We start from the raw sequence: 24077 nt of genomic DNA on the forward strand, positions 1-24077 counted from the left end.
GCCCAAGGCATAAGCAAACTATGCAGCCGTTTAGGGCCCAGGGCCGCAGAGGCCCCTCAGTGGAGCTGATTTTCTTCTTCTTCTTTTTAACCAACGATTTCTATATCAATATAATAAAAACACACAATTTTATTATGAAGTGATTTGTTTGAACAAAAATATAAATTTGATAATGTATGTAGAAATCATTATTTTATTGATAAAAAGTAAAAACGTAAATAGGGCCCCCTGGTGGCCGCGGTAGGTACCACCGGTACCATGAGCAGAGCGTCCAAACCTCAGCTAAAGTAAGATAAGTTTGTAAAACAGTGTCTCAAAAACGGACTTATCCTTCAGGGAGGGAGAAAAGAAAGAGGAAGAACAGAAAAAAGCAAAGATAAAGGTTTGTTTTAATGTGATGTTTATCAGAAAGATTTGTGAAGCTGCTAATAGAAACGTAGCAACCAGATTCAGTTCAACGGCCAAACATTTATGCTAGCGTGAGTTTTAACGTTAATGAGTTGATTCTCCTGGTTGGTTCTGTACATTTCAATTTAATGATAAAAGTTCTCAATGTTTGACATTGTCTAGCAAAATGTTTTCACATCAGGCTGCATGGATACTGCATTAAGATGGAATACACACAAATTCATCACATCCTATGATTAAATTCATTCCTCTTAAGCGTTACTCCAATAGCTAAAAATTTAATTCACACCAGGTGAGTCGTTCTCCCCGGAGAATGTGGACCGGTACCGGTACCGGTACCGGGTTGATTCTGAGCCTTCAAACGATTTTAACAGAAGTTTCATATAACTTAGAAGTTGATGTAAAAATAATGTTTGTTTTAGTCACATAAACGCTCAGCAGCAAACAACAAATCACCAACTGCAGCTTAGAGCAGCTCATCAGTTGAGCTGCACTGATTGCAGTTTTCTGGCCGGTTACCGATTTTTAAACAGCCTGACCTGCTGAGGTCGATTTTGGCCGGTAGAAATGTTTTGTCTGAAATGTCATTAAATGTAGTTTAACTGAGTTGGTAACAGTGAGGTGAATATTGTGACCTGTAAACGTTGAGACCTGCTGGGCCGGTCTGTCAGTCAAACCTCTCACTGCAGAGCAGAAAAGGACAAAGATGATTCATAAACCTTTGCTGACGAAGATCAGATCAGGAGATAAGATGGGCTTCACATGTAGGTATCGGCTGATCAAGATGCCCCAAAATGAAGGAAATCGGTGCCAGAAATCAGTTGGCCGATAAATGTATCCTATATTATACATGTATAAAGGCTACAATATCAGAGATGCAATAAGTTTATAGCAGGTGTGTGAATGATCCAATCGTCTGACTCGTCCAGCCGGTCACATTGTTAGCAGAACCAGAGGGACCCAAAACCAAATTCTGCTTGGGGCCCCATGCAGACTTGGACCGGCCCTGCCCACCAGGGCAGATCTATTCAGACTATTTCTATGCTTCATCCTGCTTCACCATTTATTTGACATTATATTCAGAGTTTCTAACTGCACTCTCTGAACCAGTTGAAGGAAGGTTTGATTGTTTGTAGTTAATCAGTTTCTTTATTATTTAATATTTAATTATCAGTTTCTAATTCCTCAGACTGAACAGATTAAAGTCGTTTTCTATGTTTGGCCAATCTGACACAATTGTTGTATTTAAATGAACTGGTGCAGATTAATCCCATAAAGCAGTAATTCATTTATAAACTTGTAATTTCATCTATAAATATAAAAAGAGATGTTTTAAGTCAGTTTTTCTGTTTTGAATCGATATCTAACGACACTCAGCCTCTGGTACCGGATCGGTGCGTCTCGGATTATTTATTGGATCATTTAGCAGTAAGGAGGTTTGAACTGTTGATTTTGTTCTAAATTGTGATGAATTAATTCCAGACCCAGAGGTTAACTCAGACGTTTTCATGTCTCAGATCTTCCTCCCAGATTGAGTCTAAAGCCGTTTTGGTTCAGAAGCTGCAGAAACTGATGCAAACTGCAGCAGCTTCCTCTGCTGCAGCAGTGCAGCTTCAGCAGCGTTTGTGTCTGAGCTGCAGCTGTTTGTGTCTCTCCTGGTTTTACTGCGACTTTCCCAGGGATTACAGAGAATCAGCAGGAGTTAGAGAGGAATGGTGACAAAACGGGGGGAAAATGTCAGACGGTGCGATGCCTGTCCTCTGTCCTCTGTCCAGCCGCTGACGGACGGAGCGCTGGGACAGCTGATGGGACCGCAGCGCTGGGACTGGGATTACTGGGATCTGTGTAGCATATGAGCCACACACCAGACCCGCTGAGCCTCCGCTCTTCATCCTCTCATTCATCATCCTCAGGCTCCAGATGTCTGCCAAACGTCCACAGGAGAAATCCCAGAATAATCCTGGGTTTGCACCGACAACCCCCTGAAACCAGCCGGATTTTCTGTCTGCCGCTGCAGAAGCCGGCGGGGATCAGCTCTACCCAGGCTGGGTAAAAATAACTCAGAGTTTCATTCAGCAGCAAGTTCAAATTAATAATGTTTCAGTTTTTATTCAACCAATAATTTCATCCTAAACTGAATCTTTCAAAAGATCAAAAATGTTCGAATTAATCAGAAAGTTTCTCTAAACGTATGTTTATATCAAATAAAACCATTTTTAATTCTTCATTTATTTATTTAAGGATTAAAACATTAAAATGTTGACAAATCTAGAAACTAAAATGGATTTATGATCATTTCCTGGTAAAAGTTTCCATTTGGCTGATCAGGACAGAGGAGAAGTCTGGATTTGGTTCCAGCGCAACCGGATGAAGGAAGAGCAGGAAGCAGGTGGAGGTCTGACCTTATATGGCCGCCCAGTCAGACCAGTTCTCCCAGTGAGCCGTAGCGGAGGCGGTCACATGCTGGGAGCTTTTAAAGCCGAACAACCGAACCGACTTCAACCCTCAGAGAGGAAACGCTGCAGAGCTTCAGACCGGCAAGGTAGGAACAGCCTGCTGCACTACGTTACCCAGCAGCCCCGGCGGCTGCTCATCATGCTGGTGTAGAGGGGAAAAAACAAAAATCTGTTCTTTACAGTGAACTGACAATACAGTTACATTGGAGCTAGCTAAGCTAAATATTTCTAGCTAAATATTTAGTTAGGGACGATTGGCTTGAAAATAAATATTTAGTTGGCAACCTAAATATTTAGTTTCTAACTTAGCAATATTTAGTTCAACCAAAATATTTAGTTGGTTCACTAAATATTTATCTTGGTAAATTTGCAGCTAAATGCTTAGAAAGTAATATTTAGCTTCAAAACAAATATTGAGCTTAGCACCTAAATATTTAGTTAGAAATATTTAGCTCAACATGGTTAAAATTAGCTAAGCTAAATATCGCTAACTAAATAAGCTTATTAACTAAATATTTAGCTCCAACCTAAACATTTAGCTAGCTTGCTTATTAAATATTTCATTTGAAACGGTGCAATTAATAAAGTAATAAATAATGTGGTCAAAAAAATAACATCATATATTCTTATGATTAGTTAAAAACCCGAATAATTGCTGTTAGTCTGTAAATTTCCAAATAATATTTTCCAGTCAGAAACAGAACTGCTGACAGTTTTCTTTGCTTTTTTATTTGTTAATATTTGACTTATTGAATTCATTTTTAAGATGATGTAAACAGATTTATCTGAAATAATCTCTGAGATAAATTCTATTTATTAGATAAAAAAGATTTTCAAAATTAAGTTTTTTTCTTTTTTGTGACAAAGAAAAAATATTTACTGTCTTATATGTGCAAAAATCTGGAATAACTGCATGATGAGTAAATAAAGCAACATCGCCCTCTAGTGAGGAACCTGCAGCACAGCAGGAGTCTGTGAGTGTCAGTCAAACCTCCAGCAGCTGCTGTGAGGATCAGCTGAGTTTACCGCCAGGCTTGATGAGCTCAGACGGAAACCGGACCCGCCCAGACCGCCGCTCCGCTCCGGGTCCGGCCCCCAGGACTCACCGCCTGCTGGTGAAGAGGGACTCTGGTAAAATACTCAGGCTTTTATTCTGAAAGCTCTGGAGAAGATGCAGGACTTGGCGAAGAGCCGAATCTTTGGACCGAATCGTTACTGTTTCCATTTCATCACAAATGTGAGAAAAGGTTTAATATTTCCTGAAAACAAGTTAAACTTCATCCTGATTCAGTTTTTACTTCACCAAACCCGACAGGCCCGGTTCTGAAATATCTCCATGAAAAAAAGGAAAGAAAATAGAACTGAAGCGACCACCAGAGGGCGCTCTGGTCCTCCACATGCATCAGATACACACAGTTAGTAGTTTATAAAAAGCGTTGATGGCTGCACTTTGGTCAGTGTAAACATGGCTGATGTTAGCATCTCAGCGCTTTAGCATTAGCTTCCACTAATCACTGTGTTGGTGTAGCCCTTTAGCATTAGCAGAACTAATGTAGCTAACGCAGTGTAGCTAACGTTTATGCTAGCCGTTTCTACCACTGGGAAACAATAAATCTGAACAATGACGTATTCACACAAAGAACTGATGTCTACTCGGTTTAGTGAGTGATTATAATTTAAAATATAGGTAAGTTTTTATACATTTACATATATTTTGTTTACTTTCATAATTATCAATAAATTAAAATTTTTGAAAATAAAGACAAAAGTAACTGATTTATGTTATATTTTCATTGTTTTCCTTTACCTTTATTTTCATGTTTTTGTTTTTTGTGACATTTCTAAACATCTGGACTCAAACTAGAGTCAGAAACTTGAGTTCAGAACTTGTTGGACTTCGTGTCTCCGTGTCCTCAGATGTCTCGTTTCCTGGACATGAAGGAGTTTGGAGAAGCTGCTCGTTATCTGCGCCTGTCCAACCTGGAGCAGCTGGCTGCCAGGGCCCAGGCCTTCGACGGTAAACACATCCGCATGCATCAGGCAGAACATTATGACCACAGTCCCGATGTGGGACGTGACACCGGGTCAGCAGGACTCGTCAACTCGTCTGTCCACAGCTTCCTGCAGATCCTGGATTTGATCAAAATCTGGAGAATTTAAAGTTAAACGATGAACCCAAACTTTTTCTGCAAGTTTAACGGTTTTGTCTCCTGCTATTGTCAAATGCATGAGAACAGGAGGTGGAAAATACTCAGCGATCTGTAATTATTCCTAATAGTTTTCTGTCCTGATAAAAATAAAATTCAAATCCAGCAGATTGTTCTCTTTGAGCTGCTGGTTGTAAATTTACTCAGTCAAACATTAACAGCAATAATTTGGGTTGTTCAGTCTGTCATGAGAGAAGATGAACCGTCTTCATTATTCAGTCATGTTTTCATCATGTTAATCATTCATTTATAAATGTAACAGTTTTAAACTAAATATTTAGTTAGCAAGCTAAATAGTTAGCTAATATGCTAATTCACTTGCCAATAAGTGGACCACAAACAGACCTGGGTCTCACTAATCTTTATATAAACTTCTCACCAAATAAATAATATTTGTTGAGCAAGCTAAATATTTAGCTAAATAAACACTTTGCTTCTAATTAACTAAATATTTGTCTAACATTTAGTCTGTGAACTAAATGTTTAGCGAAATATTTAGTTTTTAAGTGTGACATTTAAACATAAATGAATAACTTGATTAACAAATATAAACCGCCATTTTTTAGTCTTATGACAGAAAACAACCCAAATTATTGCTGCTCATATTTAACTGAGTAACTTTAGAAATGGTCTACATGCCTCTGGAGAATATCTGATGCTCTAAATGTAAAAACACATAACCAGTCATATGTTTTTGCCTGAGGGACATTATGACCACTTGCCCTGCCAGTGGTCATAATGTTTTGCCTGGTATCTGATGCATGCAGATCTAAACTCTTCCAGGGACGAAGCGCGTTTGGCTGCCGGATGAAGCTGAAGCGTACATCGAAGTGGAGGTCAGAGAGCTGAACGGAGACAAAACCACGGTGGAGACCAGAGACGGACGGGTTAGCTAACCGCTACGCTTCAGTTAGCCCAGCTAGCTTAATACTTAGTATTATTTAGGGAAAACTAAGCTTGGGTGCTTAAAACTTTTATAAAGAATAATCTTTTTATAAATTTGTAGAAACTGTCACCATGTTGTAACAGTTTAATATGAAACAGAAAAAAATTTGAGCTCTTCTTCGTTCACCGGATGCTAACTGCAAACAACCAATCAGAGCCAGGAGGCCGGTCTTAGCGCTGTCAATCAGCCCGTGTGCGTGCCGTTCACCCTGACCCGCCTCACTCTCCCCTGTGCTACACCTTCTCCCCATCAGCAGTGAATGTTGTGAACGCTAAAGATAGTTAGCGTAGCCACTAATAACAATTAGCTACACATTCACAAGAATGATTGGCAGCACTAAGCCCTTCCTACTGGCTCTGATTGGTTGTTTTTGGAGGGATTGGTGGTAATAATATTGTTGATGTTTTCACAGATTATCACCACATGCTGACAGTTTTAACAAATAGGAGAAAAACATTTTTTAATAAAAGTTCATTACTGCAGCTTTAAGTCAAAGTGATTCTGTTTTTATCTCACAAGGTCAAAGGTCAAAAAAATCTTTAAAGAATCAGATTTTCCTGATTTAAATATGAATGTCCAGCAGCACAGGATTGATTATTTAGTTTGTGTGATTTAAACACTACAGTCTGAAACCGACCCGATATGCAGAATTTCTGCTAACAAGATCAATCCAAGCACCTGCTATATAATAACCAATATAGGCATGTTGCTTATCTATGTAATGGGCAAAAGCTCATCTAAATGATAACAACAAAATATTCTACCTCAACAACACCCAACTCAAACACTAAGGTCCTGGACCTGGATCTGGTCCTGGATCTGGTCCTGGACCTGGATCTGGTCCTGGTATTGGTCGTGGTCCTGGCCCTGAACCTGGATCTGGACCTGGTCCTGGACCCGGTCCTGGTATTGGTCCTGGTCCTGGACCCGGTCCTGCTGAGGGTCTCACGGCGGCAGACCCAGCCATCCTGACGATCTGCTGTGTTTCAGTTCCTGATGGTTAAAGAAATCGACCTGCAGCCGATGAACCCGCCGAAGTTCGACATGCTGGAGGACATGGCGTTGCTGACGCACCTGAACGAGGCGTCGGTTCTCTTCAACCTCCGGAGGCGCTACAGCATGTGGATCATCTATGCAAGTATCACAGGAAGCTTCTGGAGCCGGACCTCAGGAAACCACTTCCTCTCATCTGCATCTCTCTGTGCCGCAGACGTACTCCGGCCTGTTCTGCGTGGCGGTCAATCCCTACAAATGGCTGCCGGTTTACTCGTCGCCAGTGGTTACGGCTTACAAAGGGAGGCGCCGAGTGGACACGCCTCCCCACATCTACGCCATCGCTGACAACGCCTACAGCGACCTGCTGAAGAGTGAGTCGCTGTGAGCGGAGACTGACCGCAGCCAGGCAGGAAGTCAGGAACAACCTCAGCTGGAGGCGCCGTCTGCAAAGTTACTCAAACATCAACTGCAGTAATTCGGGTTGAAACTAAATATTTAGTTAGAAAGCTCAATATTTAGCTCAAAATTAAACTAGGTTAGCAAATTAAGCATTAAGCTCAATTTAGTTAGCCAGGTAAATATTTGGCTCCAAACAAACAAAGCTCTTTGTTATCAAGCTAAATATTTAGTTTGGAAAGTAAATAAAGTCTGAGGTCAGAAATTTAGTTTTTAGCTCCAGGTTCTTCAGATTTGGTCATTCCGGGTTTAACTTCCCTCCACAGATCGAGAGAACCAGTCGATGCTCATCACGTAAGTCCGAAAAAATAACAATTATTACATAAAGCTGCAGTTTGTACATATTTTTACATGTTCGTTGAAACCATGTTGGGACATTTTGGTGTCAGTGAATAAATAAATCCAGCTGCTCTGATTCTCTCTCTGGACCGGGCCGGTTCTGATCCAGCGGAGAGTCTGGAGCCGGAAAAACCGTCAACACCAAGAGAGTGATCCAGTACTTCGCCACCGTGGCGGCGCTGGGAGAGAACGTCAAGAGAGGAGTAAGACTGGTTCTGGTTCTGGTAACGTTTGGACTCTGGTTCTGGTTCTGGTAACGTTTGGACTCTGGTTCTGGTTCTGTCCAGCGCTCCCTGGAGGACCAGATCATCGAAGCCAACCCGGCCATGGAGGCGTTTGGAAACGCCAAAACGATCCGGAACGACAACTCGTCCCGCTTTGTGAGTGCCGTGATCTGATTGGCCAGTATCTCCAGAGGGGGAGGGACTGCTCAGCCTGTGACTGAATCTGATTGGACATTTCAGGGAAAGTTCATCAGGATCCATTTTGGTCCAACTGGGAGGCTGGCGTCTGCCGACATCAACATCTGTGAGTCGAATTATTTTATCTAAACTCTTCAGGACGTCCAGAGCTTCAAGGCAACAAGTTTAATGATTATTTTATGAAAAACTGATTTTCTTTGCAATTTCCAACAACTTTGAAATTTGCACAAAGAACTGACAGCAGAAAGATCAGCCTGATTGTGTTTTTCCTCCAGATCTCCTGGAAAAATCCAGAGTCGTGTTTCAGCAACCAGGAGAGAGAAGCTACCACATCTACTACCAGATCCTGTCCAATCACAAGCCAGAGCTGCAAGGTAACCACGCCCACCGCGATGACATCATCAAACAGCTGGAATAAATCAGGTTGAAACACAGACAGAGAGAACGACCTGCACAGACCCGGAAAACCCTGCAGGACCGAGAACTGAAAAATAAACTGAATCATTTTAATAATAATAATAATAATCTGATTAAATCTTAAAGAAAATCAAACGCAAATGACAATAATATCAGTTTGTCTAAACAAAAACTCTCCTGTTTGTATTTATATAAATTCTTCTTCAGTAAAGTTTTCATATCTGGTCCTTCTGTCAGATTTCTTTACTATCAACATGAAGCATTTAAAAAAACATTTTAAAGTCTTGTTATCATGTTAGCTCAGCATGTTTTACTGTTTACATGTGGCGCCCCCTGCTGTCTGGACCTGATTTTACCTGTTGTAGATGTGGCGCCCCCTGCTGTTTGGACTTGATTTTACCTGTTGTAGATGTGGCGCCCCCTGCTGTTTGGACTTGATTTTACCTGTTGTAGATGTGGCGCCCCCTGCTGTCTGGACCTGATTTTTCGGTCGATGTGTTGCAGACCTGCTGCTGGTGACCACCAACCCCTACGACTACCACTTTTGCTCCCAGGGCGTTACCACGGTGGAGGGCGTCAACGACGGCGAGGAGCTGAGTCTCACTGACGTAGGCGACCTTGGTGACCCCCGACCCGCCTCCTGTCTGCCCCCTGCTGGGGGATAATCTGTGGTTCCTGTCTGTCTGCGGCAGCGCGCCATGGACACTCTGGGATTCACTGCGGAGGAGAAGCTCGGCTGCTACAAACTCGTTGGAGCCATTATGCACTTTGGGAACATGAAGTTCAAGAAGAAGCAGAGAGAAGAGCAGGCTGAAGCCGATGGGACAGAAAGTAAGACATGTTGGTTTCCTTCAGCAGACACAGGGAGCCACAAACTAAATATTCAGATTAAAACTAAAGTCTAAATATTTACCTGCATACTAAATATTTAGTTACAGACTAAATATTTACCTCTAAAATAAACACTTAGCCACAACTACACATTTAGTTTACAAACAAAATCTTAAAATTGTTATGTCTAAACTAAATATTTACCATTAAAATAAATATTTATTTACTTTGTAAGCTAAATAATTAGTTTGTTGCTAAATATTTACCTGTAAAGAAAATATGTAGCTTGCTAACTAAATATGTAGCTTGCTAGCTAAATATGTAGCTTGCTAACTAAATATGTAGCTTGCTAACTAAATATGTAGCTTGCTAGCTAAATATGTAGCTTGCTAACTAAATATGTAGCTTGCTAGCTAAATATGTAGCTTGCTAGCTAAATATTTAGCTTGCTAGCTAAATATGTAGCTTGCTAACTAAATATGCAGCTTGCTAGCTAAATATGTAGCTTGCTAGCTAAATATGTAGCTTGCTAACTAAATATGTAGCTTGCTAGCTAAATATGTAGCTTGCTAACTAAATATGTAGCTTGCTAGCTAAATATTTAGCTTGCTAGCTAAATATTTAGCTTGCTAACCACAGCATAGACCCTTGATCAATCCCTCAGCCCTGATATCTCTGGGACCCATGAATACTAGAAGCTTCATATGAAGTGATTTCCTTCCTGGATCTTTCTGGGTCTGTCTCGTGTTTCCAGGTGCTGACAAGGCGGCGTACCTGATGGGCATCAGCTCCTCGGAGCTGCTGAAAGGACTCCTGAACCCCAGAGTCAAAGTTGGAAACGAGTTCATAGTGAAAGGGCAGACAGTGGAGCAGGTGATCAGCAGATCCGGCCCAGATCCGCGGTGAAGTGGATTTAAAATGACCGGAGGATGTTTGTGTCCAGGTGAACTACGCGGTGGCAGCTCTGTCCAAAGCCACGTACGACCGAATGTTCAAGTGGCTGGTGGGGCGGATCAACTCGTCTTTGTACACCGCTCTGCCTCGTCAGTACTTCATCGGAGTCCTCGACATCGCTGGGTTCGAGATCTTTGAGGTAAAGAAGAAACATTTAAAGGATCATGTTTTCAGGTTTTAATGTCTGAACTTAGAAAATCAAAGCAGAATTAGCAGATTTAGTTTGATTTAAAGAAACTGAAGTTTTTCTGAACCTGATCTGCACCAAAGGAGCCAACGAATCTGAGTTTGCTCCTAAAACTGTCAGGAGGTCCAACTGACATGTGAACACAGTGTTTAGTAAAGACCAGTGGTTAGCTAAATAGTTAGCTGCACATTATTATAAACATCAGTTCCGTTCAGATGCTATACCAATATGTTAATTAGCAGAAGCTAATGCTAAAGGGTTGATACCCTCCCTCAGTGGTAGGCACCGCTAACTGCGCTAACCCTGAATCACTAGTCATAAACATCAGTTCCGCTAACATTAACCTACATGGTAATTAGCAGAAGCTAATGTGTTAAAATGCTAACTTCAGCCATGTTGATATCCACCATGTAAATTACTCTCAACAGAATCAGATTCGTTATACAACACATTCTGTGGAACAGACCTTCAGTTTGTAGTTATTGGGTTTCGCTAACTCTGTTAGCACGCATCACACCAGTACATTTTAGACATTTACTGTACTTCTACAGCAATGGATTCTGGGTACAAAACACATATCATCTGCTGCACTGCACCATGGGTGGAGAATGTGGGGAAACTGGCCTGCTGTATAAACAGACTTCAGAATAAGAGCATGAATATAAACAGCTAACTTCTTAAATATTCTTAACAGCTAAAAATCAAAACAGACGTTGATCTTTATTCAACTGAAAGTTTGCAAAACAATCCAGTAAATTAGTGCTTTGGAAGGCAGCGCTAGGAAAGCTAAGTGCGCTAAACGTTTTCAATGTTAGCAACAATGCTAACCAAAAAAATTAGCAACGGAACTAGCGCATCAGCAGAAGAGTGCGTCCCACTGCTAAAGACAGGGTTCCTGTTGGACTCCTGCTGGTAAACGCTCCTCAGATCCATCATGTCTCCTTCTCCTGCAGCTCAACAGCTTCGAACAGCTGTGCATCAACTTCACCAACGAGAAGCTGCAGCAGTATTTCAACCACCACATGTTCATCCTGGAGCAGGAGGAGTACAAGACCGAGGGGATAGAGTGGACCTTCATAGACTTCGGTCTGGACCTGCAGGCCTGCATCGACCTCATTGAGAGGGTGAGTCTGCTGGTCGCCTGGAGGAGGAGAGTCTACATGCAAACACTGAACTGCTGCTGTCTGTGTGTGAAGCCAATGGGAATCCTGTCCATCATGGAGGAGGAGTGCATGTTCCCCAAGGCCACGGACCACAGCTTGAAAACCAAACTGTTCGACCACCACCTGGGGAAATCCCCCAACTTCCAGCGCCCACGGCCCGACAAGAAGCGCAAATACGAGACCCACTTTGAGCTGGTTCACTACGCGGGAGTGGTGGGTACCTGGTTCTGTTCTGGTCCAGTTGGTATCACTTCAGACCCAGAACTGGGCCTCCTGGTAGCTATTCCACCTGAGGCTGTCTGAAGGCATGGGAGGATGGATGGATGGTTGTATGTATGGTTGGATGCTCGGCCTCTGGCTGGTTGGTTGGATGTATGGTTGGATGCTCGGCCCCTGGTTGGTTGGTTAGTTGATTTGTTGGATGTATGGTTGGATGGTTGGTTGGATGGATGTATGGTTGGATGCTTGGCCTCTGGTTGGTTGGATGGATGGTTGGTTGGATGCTTGGCCTCTGGCTGGTTGGTTGGATGTATGGTTGAATGTATGGTTGGATGCTCGGCCTCTGGCTGGTTGGTTGGATGTATGGTTGGATGCTTGGCCTCTGGCTGGTTGGTTGGATGTATGGTTGAATGCTCGGCCCCTGGTTGGTTGGTTAGTTGATTTGTTGGATGTATGGTTGGATGGTTGGTTGGATGGATGGTTGGTTGGATGCTTGGCCTCTGGCTGGTTGGTTGGATGTATGGTTGGATGCTTGGCCTCTGGCTGGTTGGTTGGATGTATGGTTGAATGTATGGTTGGATGCTCGGCCTCTGGCTGGTTGGTTGGATGTATGGTTGGATGCTTGGCCTCTGGCTGGTTGGTTGGATGTATGGTTGAATGTATGGTTGGATGCTCGGCCTCTGGCTGGTTGGTTGGATGTATGGTTGGATGCTCGGCCTCTGGCTGGTTGGTTGGATGTATGGTTGGATGCTCGGCCTCTGGCTGGTTGGTTGGATGTATGGTTGGATGCTTGGCCTCTGGCTGGTTGGTTGGATGTATGGTTGGATGCTCGGCCTCTGGCTGGTTGGTTGGATGTATGGTTGGATGCTTGGCCTCTGGCTGGTTGGTTGGATGTATGGTTGAATGTATGGTTGGATGCTCGGCCTCTGGCTGGTTGGTTGGATGTATGGTTGGATGCTCGGCCTCTGGCTGGTTGGTTGGATGTATGGTTGGATGCTCGGCCTCTGGCTGGTTGGATGTATGGTTGGATGCTTGGCCTCTGGCTGGTTGGTTGGATGTATGGTTGGATGCTTGGCCTCTGGCTGGTTGGTTGGATGTATGGTTGGATGCTCGGCCTCTGGCTGGTTGGTTGGATGTATGGTTGGATGCTTGGCCTCTGGCTGGTTGGATGTATGGTTGGATGCTTGGCCTCTGGCTGGTTGGTTGGATGTATGGTTGGATGCTCGGCCCCTGGTTGCCCTGACTCCTGCTGCGTTGCCTGCAGGTTCCCTACAACATCACCGGTTGGCTGGATAAGAACAGAGATCCTCTGAATGAGACGGTGGTCGCTCTGTTCCAGAAATCCTCCAACAAGCTGATGGCCGGGCTTTTTGAGAACTACGTCTGCTCTGAGACAGGTATGGCAGCACCGAACTCACAAACCGCCAGCAACCGGCAACAACCGGCAGCAACCGGCAACAACCGGCAGCAACAAACAGTCCCTTGTCCTGTTAGCCGCAGTGTCAGCTGGTGACCACAAGGGGGAGACCAAGCACAGGAAGAGGAAGGCTGCTTCTTTCCAGACGGTTTCACAGCTGCACAAGGTGAGTCAGAACGGCGTGAGAAAAGCTACAACTGAGGAGATGAACGGACCAACGGGGTCATTCATGATGAAACGTTCAGTCTTTGTCGCATTTTATCTGATTCTTTTCATATTGTTGGGAAAATGTGCTGAGATATCACTGACATTCTTTTAATGACAAAATCACAAGATAGTTTACAGGTTCCTCATTCATTATCATGAGGAGACGGATGATGACAGAATATATAAAAAACAAAATGGAGTCTGAATTCTCCTTCCCTCTGGAGGAAAACGAATGTTTAATGAGACATGAGAGGATCTGTGTCTTCAGTTTCAGCCTTACTGTGAGGGACAAAGACATCTGAGATCCATCAGGAGACGTCCGTCCGTCTCCTGAAGTCGTCTTCCGACGACTTGAGTCCTGCGCCAACCAGGAAGTCGTATTTACGCACGGCGTAAAGTTTCCTTCTCTCTGCTTAACGGCAGGAAAACCTGAACAAGCTGATGGCCAACCTCCGCAGCACTCAGCCTCACTTTGTTCGCTGCATCATCCCAAACGAGACCAAGAGTCCAGGTAACCCGGTAACCAGGTAACCCAGTAACCAGAGAAACCAGTAACCAGGGAAACCAGTAACCAGGGAAACCAGTCGGCAGGTTTGATGATGTTCTTGAAATGACTCTGGGTACTTGGTCTTCCTGGTGAACGTGCGTTGGTCGTTTGGACGGGTGTGTGTGTGTGTGTGTGTGTGTGTGTGTGTGTGTGTGTGTGTGTGTGTGTGTGTGTGTGTGTGTGTGTGTGCGCCTCCTGCTGAGGGGACCGGTGTGTGTCTCCCAGGTGTGATGGATCCCTTCCTGGTGCTCCACCAGCTCAGGTGTAACGGAGTCCTGGAGGGGATCCGGATTTGCCGGAAAGGCTTTCCCAACCGAATCGCTTACGCCGAATTTAAACAGCGGTGAGTCCCGAACTTTAACCCGACACAGGAACTCTGGGTCAAAGGTCAGAGCCGGTCCCCTGTGATCTGGACGTAGCGGCCATCTTTAAAGCCCCCCAGGCTCTCAGAAGGGTTTTCTTCTTTGAACTTTGACCTTTTCACTTTTTCACTCGACTCTGAACCACGAATGTCAGTGGATGATGACGTTATGTCATAAAACTGGCAAATAACCCGTTAAAATGGCCTCCCTGTTACCATGGCAACATGGGATAAAATGCCCCAGAAGTTATTCCGATAAACAATATATTGTTGTTTTGAGACCATTTTCAGTAACATGATGGTAATAATGGCATAATAATGTAAGAACACATTTAAAAACTGATAAACATTTGGAACTGAAGACATTTTAAATATCCAAACAAAACAGATGAAATCTCTGGAAACAAAATGATCCTTTAATAAAAGGACGAACTCGGACCAAAACATCAGACTGAAGAAGTTATCATCCAATAAATCATGCAAAATGAAATTATTGCGTTTGTTTTCATTTCTCAGGCGATGAATTGATTTATTCCTTACTGTGACGGGACTAAACATGGATTTAAACATGTTTTTGGTTTAATCTCTAACATTTATTAGCTGAATCTTTTTCATGCTGATGAACTGAAGGACGATGCATCGCTCAGGTTTCACCTTCGGCTCTGGGATTCTCCTGACTCGTGGTTTTCCTGTCAGGTATCGGATCCTGAACCCGTCTGCGATCCCGGAGGACTCGTACATGGACAGCAGGAAGGCTGCAGAGAAGCTGCTGGGATCCCTGGACATCGACCACAACCAGTATAAGTTCGGACACACAAAGGTAGAAAACCAACTCAGTCCCAGTTTGACCCAAACGAATGATTCAGTAATTTGTCCTCCTCAGGTTTTCTTTAAGGCGGGTTTGCTGGGACAGCTGGAGGACATGAGGGACAGCCGTCTGTCCCACATCATCACCACGGTTCAGGCCAAGTGCCGGGGGAAACTGATGAGGATGGAACTTCAGGAGCTGAAGCTGAAGAGGTCAATATGGCCGCCATCAGTCTTCCTGTTTCCTGCAGCAGCCATGTTGGAGAACAATGTTCAATCATTCATGTGTAGAAGATCCAGGTTTTTACTCCAACTCAGGCGGTTCTGGTAAAACCCGGACCGGACTGTGAAGCCGGATGTCTGTGGTTCTTCCTGTCAGGGACGCCTCCACGGTGATCCAGTTCAACCTCAGGGCCTTCTTCTCGGTGCGCACCTGGCCGTGGATGATGCTCTTCTATAAGCTCCGCCCCCTGCTGAAGAGCGCCCAGGTGGAGAAGGAGCTGGCCGCTCTGAAGGACGACTTCGCCAAGTTGAAGGAAGCGTTTGAACGGTCGGCTTCCATGTTAGAATGAAACATTTGCAGAACGTTCTCCTGAGTTCTCTGACTGCTGGGCTTTTCTTCATCAGGTCAGAGGTCAAGCGGCAGGACGCCGAGCAGCGGCAGGTGGTTCTGGTCCAAGAGAAGAAGGATCTGGCTCTGCAGCTGCAAGCTGTAAGAAACACTGAGCCTTCAGTTTCACCTCCAAATCTTTCTTCCTTCTTTAGACCATAAAACACTTTAAAGATCTTCGGGGCCGTTTGGGTCGGAGCCAACAAAACAGAAACAATCTCATTTAAAATATTAAGAGTCTAGTTTTTAATCTTCCTTATCAGGAGCAGGACAACCTGATGGACGCAGAGGATCGCTGCAACCAGCTGATCCAGTCCAAAATCTCTCTGGAGTCCAAGCTGAAGGAGATGCAGGAGCGTTTGGAGGACGAAGAGGAGGCGAGCGCCAGCCTGACGTCCAAGAAGCGTCACCTGGAGGACGAGGTGCTGTCCCTGAAGAGAGACGTGGACGACCTGGAGATGACGCTGGCCAGAGTGGAGAAGGAGCGGCACGGAGTGGAGAACAAGGTGCGGCGCCTCGCAGCGTTTCGCTGCTGCTGCTGCAGGCTGAACCTCTCCGCTCCCTGCAGGTGAAGAATCTGACCAACGAGATGGTCGTCCTGGACGAATCCATCGCGTCTCTGAGCAGAGAGAAAGCTGCTCTGCTGGAGGCTCACCAGCAGGTGCTGATCGACCTTCAGGCTCAGGAGGACAAGGTCAACATGCTGGCCAAGGTCAAAGCCCGTCTGGAGCAGCAAGTGGATAACGTAAGAAAAGTTCAACTGGGCAGCTTTGGACAGCGCTAACCAGCAGGCTAACTGTTCCAAACCTAAGTCACTAATCAGACCAGCTAATGCTAACGCAACAAACCAATATGGTATTTAGTAGAAGCTAATATTAACAAGCTAAAGTTTATTCACTTTATTCAAGTGAAAGTTTACAGAACAGCCAAACACGTCAGTTTAGAGTTTATTCAGAAAAACTCCAGTTTTGGTGAAATTAAAGGCTCTAAACTTTAGCCAAACCAACCAGTTCCAGATGGCAGGAAAAGGTTCCTGCTCATCTAAACAGTTTGTGGTTCATCTACGGGACGCTGTGATGTCATATCCTCTCTGCAGGTTGAAACCTCCCTGGAGCTGGAGAAGAAGACTCGGTGTGACCTGGAGAGAGCGAAGAAGAAGCTGGAGGGCGACCTGAAGCTCTGCATGGACTCAGTGAAGGACCTGGAGAACCAAAAGGAAAATCTAGAGGACAGACTGAAGAAGTAAGATCAGCCTTTCGCTAAAAGTAACCAGGCAAAAACTAATGTTTGTGATTCCACTTTTCTGCTCCAAAGGAAAGACTCTGAGTTGGTTCAGTTCCATGAGAGGCTGGAGGACCAGCAGACTCTGAGTGATCAGCTTCAGAAGAAGATGAAGGAGCTGCAGGTGGGTCACAGAACCGAAGGTTTCCGGATCTTCCTCTGATCCTGGATGCTTCAGTGGTTCGGCTGCTCCTGCAGACCCGAATCGAGGAGCTGGAGGAGGCGCTGGAGGCGGAGCGGGCGTGTCGCGTCAAAGCCGAACGTCAGAGGAACGACATCGCCACGGAGCTGGAGCAGCTGGGAGAGAAGCTGGAGGAGGCAGGAGGAGCTTCAGCGGCTCAGGTGGCTCTAAGCAGGTAGTTCACCTCCAGAGTGATGACAGGAAAACCCACTGCTCAATCATAAACAACCCGAAGGATCCAGGAACGCTTCTGAAGGGACAGAATGCAGCACCAGGTCCAGTTAGAGCATCATCGGTTAGACGAGGCATCAGGGAAGATGGAGGCCAGGAAGCTCAACTGCAGCAGCTTCCTGTGTCTCAGGGTCTTAAAGATGTACAGCAGTCACAGGATAAAGGGGCTAAAACTAAACCTGCTCAGTCTGTTTCCAGTAACTTTAGTTAATTTGCTCAACAGGAAGCGAGAGGCGGACTTGCAAAAGATGCGGCGGGAGCTGGAGGAGGCGGGGCTTCACCACGAGGCCGTAGCGGCCAGTCTGAGGAGGAAGCACTCGGACTCGGTGGCGGAGCTCAGCGAACAGATCGACGCTCTGCAGAGAGTCAAACAGAAACTGGAGAAGGAAAAGACCGAGATCCGACTGGAGGCCGACGACCTGGCCGTCAGCGTGGAGCAGCTCAGCCGAGCCAAGGTGAACCAGAACTTTAACGTGGCTGGTTTGGTTCTGCTGCCTGCAGGTAATTCTGACTGATGCTCCTCTGATGCAGGCGACAGTGGAGAAGATGTGCCGGGTGATTGAGGACCAGCTGAATGAAAGCCGGAGCAGAGCGGACGAGCTGCAGAGGCAGCTGGCTGAGGTTTCTGCTCAGAAAGCCCGAGCTCTGACCCAAACTGGTAAAACACACAGGATGGAATGAATGAATGACCAAACAGCCATCATCAATGATGGTGAACATTAAACTCAGGCTAAAGCCCACTGGGTCCTGGAGTAAACATTAGTCAGGTTTCTGAGGGCTCCAGGTTCTGGTTCTCCACAGAACCAGACAGACTCCTGTCCTTCCAAAGCGTTCAGCATCGTTCTGTCACTGTGGAACCATTACTGGCAGTTTGGGCGAGTCTACCTGCTGCTGCTTTAGAGATCAGGACAGCAGAGACACGAGACCAGACCTGCTGCCACTTCCTGCTCTGGTCAGGAGAAGAAAGTCGTGATGTTAGCATGTTGCATCAGATACAGACCTGATGCTTTCAGGGAACAAATGTTTCCCACAGAAAGATGGAGGTTAGAAGAATAAGTGTTGATCTGAGATTGTTTGGTCATCTGGTGGAAACAGCTGAATGTCATCTGCATCAGATCGATGACAGAAGCAACAGCAGCACTGCTGACTAAAACCGAGAACAGCTGAGTCTGTGGAAACTTTCTGTCCTGAAGGACACAAAGAAACGGTCAGACTGATAATCAGATCATTCCTGTTCTGTTCTCAGCTGAGTATAGCCGCCGTTTAGAGGAGCGGGACGCCCTGATTGGTCAGCTGCAGCGCTTCAAGGCTAGCCTTAGCCAAGACACTGAGAATCTGAAGAAGCAACTGGAGGAAGACAGCAAGGTAACACTGAACCCATCCCATGCAAAGTTCTGCGCTTTAAGTGGAGACAACAATCTAGAAAGATGTTTGCTGAGTCTCTCACCATGTCTGCATGTCTGCTGAAGGCCCGGGTTGCTCTGGCTCACGCTGTCCAGGCGTCCCGTCACGACTGCAGCCTGCTGAAGGAGCAGCTGGAGGAGGAGCAGGAAGCCAAAGCCCAGCTGCAGAAGGCCTTGTCTCAAGCCAACGGCCAGGCGCTCCAGTGGAGAGCCAAGTATGAGACAGAAGCTGTGCTGAAGATAGAGGAGCTGGAAGAGGCAAAGTAAGAAGACACTGATGGTTCCACTCCGACCCAACCGGCCCAAAGCGTCCAGGTTCTGAAGCTTAGACATGTTCACTTAGCTGATGAGAGATTCTGTTTCGTTGGGGTGAGAGGGATGGTTTCTATATGTTGGTGGTGTTTCTGTGATCTCAGTTTTTACATCACTGAGGGTTCTAGTGGAACAACCAACGTTTCTCTACAGAACTGGTCCCAGGTAAAACCTGGACCGGCCTTCAGCCCGTCGCTCACACAGCCTGGACCCAGCTGGCTGCGGGTTCCTCCCTGTGGCGCAAGAGGTTGAAACCCAGAACCCTGTGCTGTACGTCTCAGGGTTCTGTTCTGATGTTTGCAGGAAGAAGTTAGTTGTGAAACTGCAGAGTGCGGAGGAAGCCACCGAGGCGGCTCAGGCTAAGAGCTCCTCACTGGAGAAAACCAAGCAGCGTCTGCAGGCCGAGGTCGACGACCTGGCGGCTGAACTGCTGCGCTCCAACGCCGCCGCTCTGGCTCTGGACAAGAAGCAGCGAAACTTTGACAAGGTTGGTCCAGAAACAGAAACCCGACTCAACAAGCTGTAGAGGTGGAAAGTGGACCTGTGTGTGACGTGTGACGCAGCTGCTGAGCGACTGGAAGCTGAAGGAGGAGGAGGGTCAGGCGGAGCTGGAGGCGTCCCAGAGAGAGTCTCGCAGTCTGAGCACAGAGCTGTTCAAACTGAGGAGCAGCTATGAAGAGGCTCTGGATCATCTGGAGACGGTCAAACGGGAAAACAAAAACCTCCAAGGTACCAAGACCCTGGTCTACTGGACCGGGTCTGATCAGAGCCAAACGTTTAGAGAAGAGATGGACGATTAAATATGATGTTTGACTATCGATACAGACACACACCTTACTGTTAGTCCTGTCCACTCACTGCTGAGCCGTTTGTTGACGTGTCCGGCGGGCCTGAGCATGTGGGGACGTTTAGAGTTCAGGACAAGAGAATCAGAGAAACGTCTTCCTACCAGAACCAAACATCCCTCATTTCTGCCTTTTCCCAGAGGAAATCCTCGAGTTGACCAACCAGATTGGAGAAGAAGGGAAAACCATCCATGAGCTGGAGAGAACGAAGAAGATCCTCCATATGGAGAAGAGTGACATCAGAGCTGCTCTGGAAGAGGCAGAGGTAAGACTCCTCCTCAGTCCAGGTACCTGTGAACTCACCGGACCGGTTGACTGGACCGGTTCCCCCTCCAACCAGGGAACGCTGGAACACGAGGAGAGCAAGAACCTGAGATTCCAGATGGAGCTGCAGCAGATTCGGAACGAGATCGAGCGAAAGATTGCAGAGAAGGACGAAGAGATGGATACGCTCAGGTACCTGACGCCTTAAAGCAGCCAATCAGAAACATTCAAACTGCATCTGGTGGCACAGATCGGTTCTGAAATGAAAGAGAACCCAAAGGCAGAGGAGGTCTGACAATGAGCTGGGTGAGGATTGGACGGATCATCCATGGACTGTCTGAGTCCATCCATCATTCCAGCGAAATCTGGATCAGAAAAGTCAACATGAAAACTCCTGAAGTTTAGAGAAACATTTAAGTTTCTCGATTAGCCAGACTTTAAAATGCTGTGAGGATGAACTGCATGTGAAGATGGTGAAAGTTCTGCACACAGCATGAGGCAGTGAGCATGAGAAAATTAAATCTGTAGTTCAGGTCAGTCTCTGGATCTGGTCCAGGTCCAGAACTCGTGTCCTCAGAGTCCTGGACCTCTGCTGTCAGCTGCTGCTACTGCTGAGCTGCTTTCAGAAAACAGGGATCTGCAAATGAGACGGTTCTGGTTTAGGTGGACTGTGGCAGAACCAGTTCAAGGTGTTGAATTGTTTCCTCTGCCTCACTGACGACCCAACCAGAGTCTCAGCTGGTCAGAGGAAACGGCAGCATGTCCAGAGTTTCTCTAAACGTGCCTTCAGTCGCTCCTCTGCCCTGGTCTTTTCCCCCTGAGCCGATTCAGACAGGAAGTCTCTCGACTCTGACTCCAGGCGGAACCACCAGCGCTCTCTGGACGGCGCGCAGGCCAGCCTGGAGGCCGAGAGCCGCAGTCGCAGCGAGGCGGTTCGTCTGAAGAAGAAGATGGAGTCGGACCTGAACGAGATGGAGGTCCAGTTGGCGCACGCCAACCGGCAGGCGGCTGAGAGCCAGAGGATCATCAGACACCTGCAGACACAGGTAATCCCTCCCGATCAGGCGGTCACCGGCACATATGGGTCAGTTCCCATCACTTGGTTCTGCTGCAGGTCAAAGAGCAGCAGGCGGAGCTGGAGGATAAAGTCCAGGCAGCCAATCAGCTGCAGGAGCAGCTGGTTCTGTCGGAACGCCGCGGTGCGCTGATGGCGGCAGAAGAGGAGGAGCTGAGAGCGGCGCTGGAACAGACCGACCGCGTCCGAAAGACGTGTGAAAACGAAATGCTGGAGGCGGCAGAGAGAGTCGGCCTGCTCAGCACTCAGGTATGGCCGCAGGCGACCTCTGACCCTTGCCGCTGCCGACATCCAGACTTTGACCCGAGGCTTCCTGCGTTCCAGAACGCGGCTCTGCTGAACCAGAAGAGGAAGCTGGAGACGGACCTGTCTCTGCTGACCGGAGAGGTGGACGAGGCCGTGCAGGAGAGCCGCAGCGCCGGAGAGAAGGCCAAGAAGGCCGTCACTGACGTCAGTCCTGACCCCTGACCCCTAACCCCGCGCTCGGTCAAAGCGTTTGATGCTTTGGTTGCTGAAGGTGGCTGTTCCTGCAGGCGGCTCTGATGGCCGAGGAGCTGAAGAAGGAGCAGGACAGCAGCAGCCTGCTGGAGCGGATGAAGAGGAACATGGAGGCCACAGTGAAAGGTCTGGACCCGGGCCGGATCACCACCCTGACGGAGTCCGGTCACCTCCTCTGACCAGACAAATGTTAGATCTACCAGGAAACAGGAACCTCTGTTTGGCTGGTTACCCAGAATGCATTGTGCTGTAAATATGAGTGATAAAAAGTATTAATGTTGATGCTGGGGAATGAGAAGGAATTAAAACATGTTTTCATTAATTTAACCACAGAATATTAAAGTTAAATTCTTTCATCTCATAAACTTGTAACTGAATTAGTAATAGCTGTGATGCTCTGTCAGACCTGCAGGTGAAGCTGGACGAGGCGGAGCAGGCGGCCCAGAGAGGAGGGAGGAAGCAGCTCCACAAGCTGGAGACCAGAGTGAGGAGAAGTTCTGCCGGGCTGTCGGTTCTGATCCGCTAAACCCAGAGGGATTCTGGGGGATCCGGGCTGAACCCAAACCAAACAACCTCCTGAGAACGAGAAGCTTCTGCTTGTAGCTTCAGAACCCAAACACACATTAATGTCCTTAAGTTTCCAAACCCCAAAATGTTCCACTTTTCATTTCTTTAGCAAATTGAGCTTGATAAATTTTTTTTTTTACAAAAACCCTTTGATGTAACAAAATAATGGTTACATAAAAGAATGTATTGTTCCAGAGCCTGTATCAGTTTCTGCTGTTTGCAGGTCAGGGAGCTTCAGCTGGAGCTGCTGGAGGAGAGGAAGAGGAGCGAGGAGTTTCAGAAGAGCCTTCGTCGCTCTGAGAGGAGAGCGAAGGAGCTGTCGCTGCAGGTCTGAGCCGCCGCCGCCGGCCGCTGCTGCTCTGGTTCTGGTTCTGTTGGGCCGCTGCTTCATTGGTTCTGTGTCCTGCAGTCGGAGGAGGACAGGAAGACTCTGCTGAGGATGCAGGAACTGATCGAGAAGCTTCAGGCCAAAGCCAAGAGCTACAAGAGACAAGCTGAGACCGCAGTGAGTGTCTGGAACGCTCAGAGCGCTTTTATTCTGAAACATCAGCAGCCTGAAAAACGCAAAGAGCTGCATCACAGGAAGGGTCAAAGGTTATCTGTAGATCAGAGTAAAGCAAACAGAGTAAAACTTTTGTTTTAACGTCTCCATCCGGTGGGTTCATTTGGTGTCATACCCCCATCTGTCCGCCAGGAGGAGCAGGTGAGCAACACCAGCGTCCGTTTCAGAAAAATCCAACAGGACCTGGACGGTGCTGAGGAGAGAGCAGACATCGCCGAGACGGCCGTCAACAAGCTGCGGCTCCGGACCCGCGAACACAGCGGCGCGGTGGTTCTGGTGGGTCCGGCCCGGTCCGCTCTGCGGTTCACATCCGATTATTAGTTACTAACAGAAACGTTTGTTTTTCTGCAGATGAGCGACTGAGGCGGAGGTTCCTCCTGGGACCGGGTCGCTGTTTTCTCTCTGCTTTGGTTCGGTTTCCTTTTGCTCTTAGTTTTTCTGTAATAAACCTTAATTATCGCAGTTTTACCAGTTTGGTTGGTTTTCTTTCTTCAGGGCTCCTGCTGCTGATTGGGTTTATTTATCCTGACATGAGGTTCAGTCATCATTTCATCATGTTATACATTAACTTATGAATGTCACAATGTCAAAATAAATGTTTGATTTCCAAAATAATATTTAGCTTTCTGAATAAATTAAACTACTTCGCTCCAAAGTAAATGTTTGGCTACAGGCTAAATATTTAGCCAACTCATAACTAGATATTTATTTAGTTTGAAACTTAATATTTTTTCTCTAAGCTAGTGAAATATTTAACCAAATAAACTTGCACAGTGGTGAAGTTGGTAGCACTGTTACCTTGCAGCTACAAGGTCCTGGGTTCGATTCCCTCGGTCTTTCTGCATGTTCCCCCTGTTCTCTCTGGTTTCCTGTCAGGTTAACTGGTTTGTATAAATTCTCCATAGGTC

General features: G+C 46.4%; 1 protein-coding gene across 1 annotated transcript; it reads left to right on the plus strand.

The window, feature by feature from the left end:
- The first annotated feature begins 4781 nt into the window (after positions 1-4781).
- On the plus strand, positions 4782-23637 carry LOC102227699 (myosin-7B-like). The gene is made up of 45 exons (XM_023334692.1): positions 4782-4881; positions 5855-5958; positions 7008-7151; positions 7228-7384; positions 7736-7763; positions 7918-8011; positions 8096-8188; positions 8273-8336; positions 8506-8604; positions 9152-9255; positions 9340-9478; positions 10233-10351; positions 10422-10571; positions 11573-11743; positions 11816-11995; positions 13266-13398; positions 13496-13584; positions 14049-14136; positions 14398-14515; positions 15230-15353; positions 15417-15553; positions 15720-15890; positions 15968-16052; positions 16214-16456; positions 16519-16695; positions 17047-17192; positions 17265-17355; positions 17430-17587; positions 17867-18098; positions 18175-18301; positions 18890-19008; positions 19113-19309; positions 19662-19845; positions 19922-20087; positions 20344-20468; positions 20544-20659; positions 21327-21513; positions 21582-21791; positions 21867-21992; positions 22076-22166; positions 22445-22524; positions 22831-22935; positions 23017-23112; positions 23302-23445; positions 23521-23637. The coding sequence occupies exons 1-45, from the start codon at positions 4782-4784 to the stop codon at positions 23530-23532; spliced, it is 5823 nt and encodes a 1940-aa protein (XP_023190460.1). The 3' UTR covers positions 23533-23637.
- The last annotated feature ends 440 nt before the right edge of the window (positions 23638-24077 follow it).

The sequence above is a fragment of the Xiphophorus maculatus genome, chromosome 1 (assembly GCF_002775205.1).
Source record: "Xiphophorus maculatus strain JP 163 A chromosome 1, X_maculatus-5.0-male, whole genome shotgun sequence".
NCBI classification, from domain to species: domain Eukaryota; kingdom Metazoa; phylum Chordata; class Actinopteri; order Cyprinodontiformes; family Poeciliidae; genus Xiphophorus; species Xiphophorus maculatus.

Coding starts and splice junctions, on each gene's coding strand:
- LOC102227699 (XM_023334692.1), top strand. CDS start 4,782: ATGTCTCGTTTCCTGGACATGAAGGAGTTTGGAGAAGCTGCTCGTTAT. Junction 14,137..14,397: donor AAACGAGACCAAGAGTCCAG/GTAACCCGGTAA, acceptor TGTGTCTCCCAG/GTGTGATGGATCCCTTCCTG. Junction 16,696..17,046: donor TGGAGCAGCAAGTGGATAAC/GTAAGAAAAGTT, acceptor TCCTCTCTGCAG/GTTGAAACCTCCCTGGAGCT.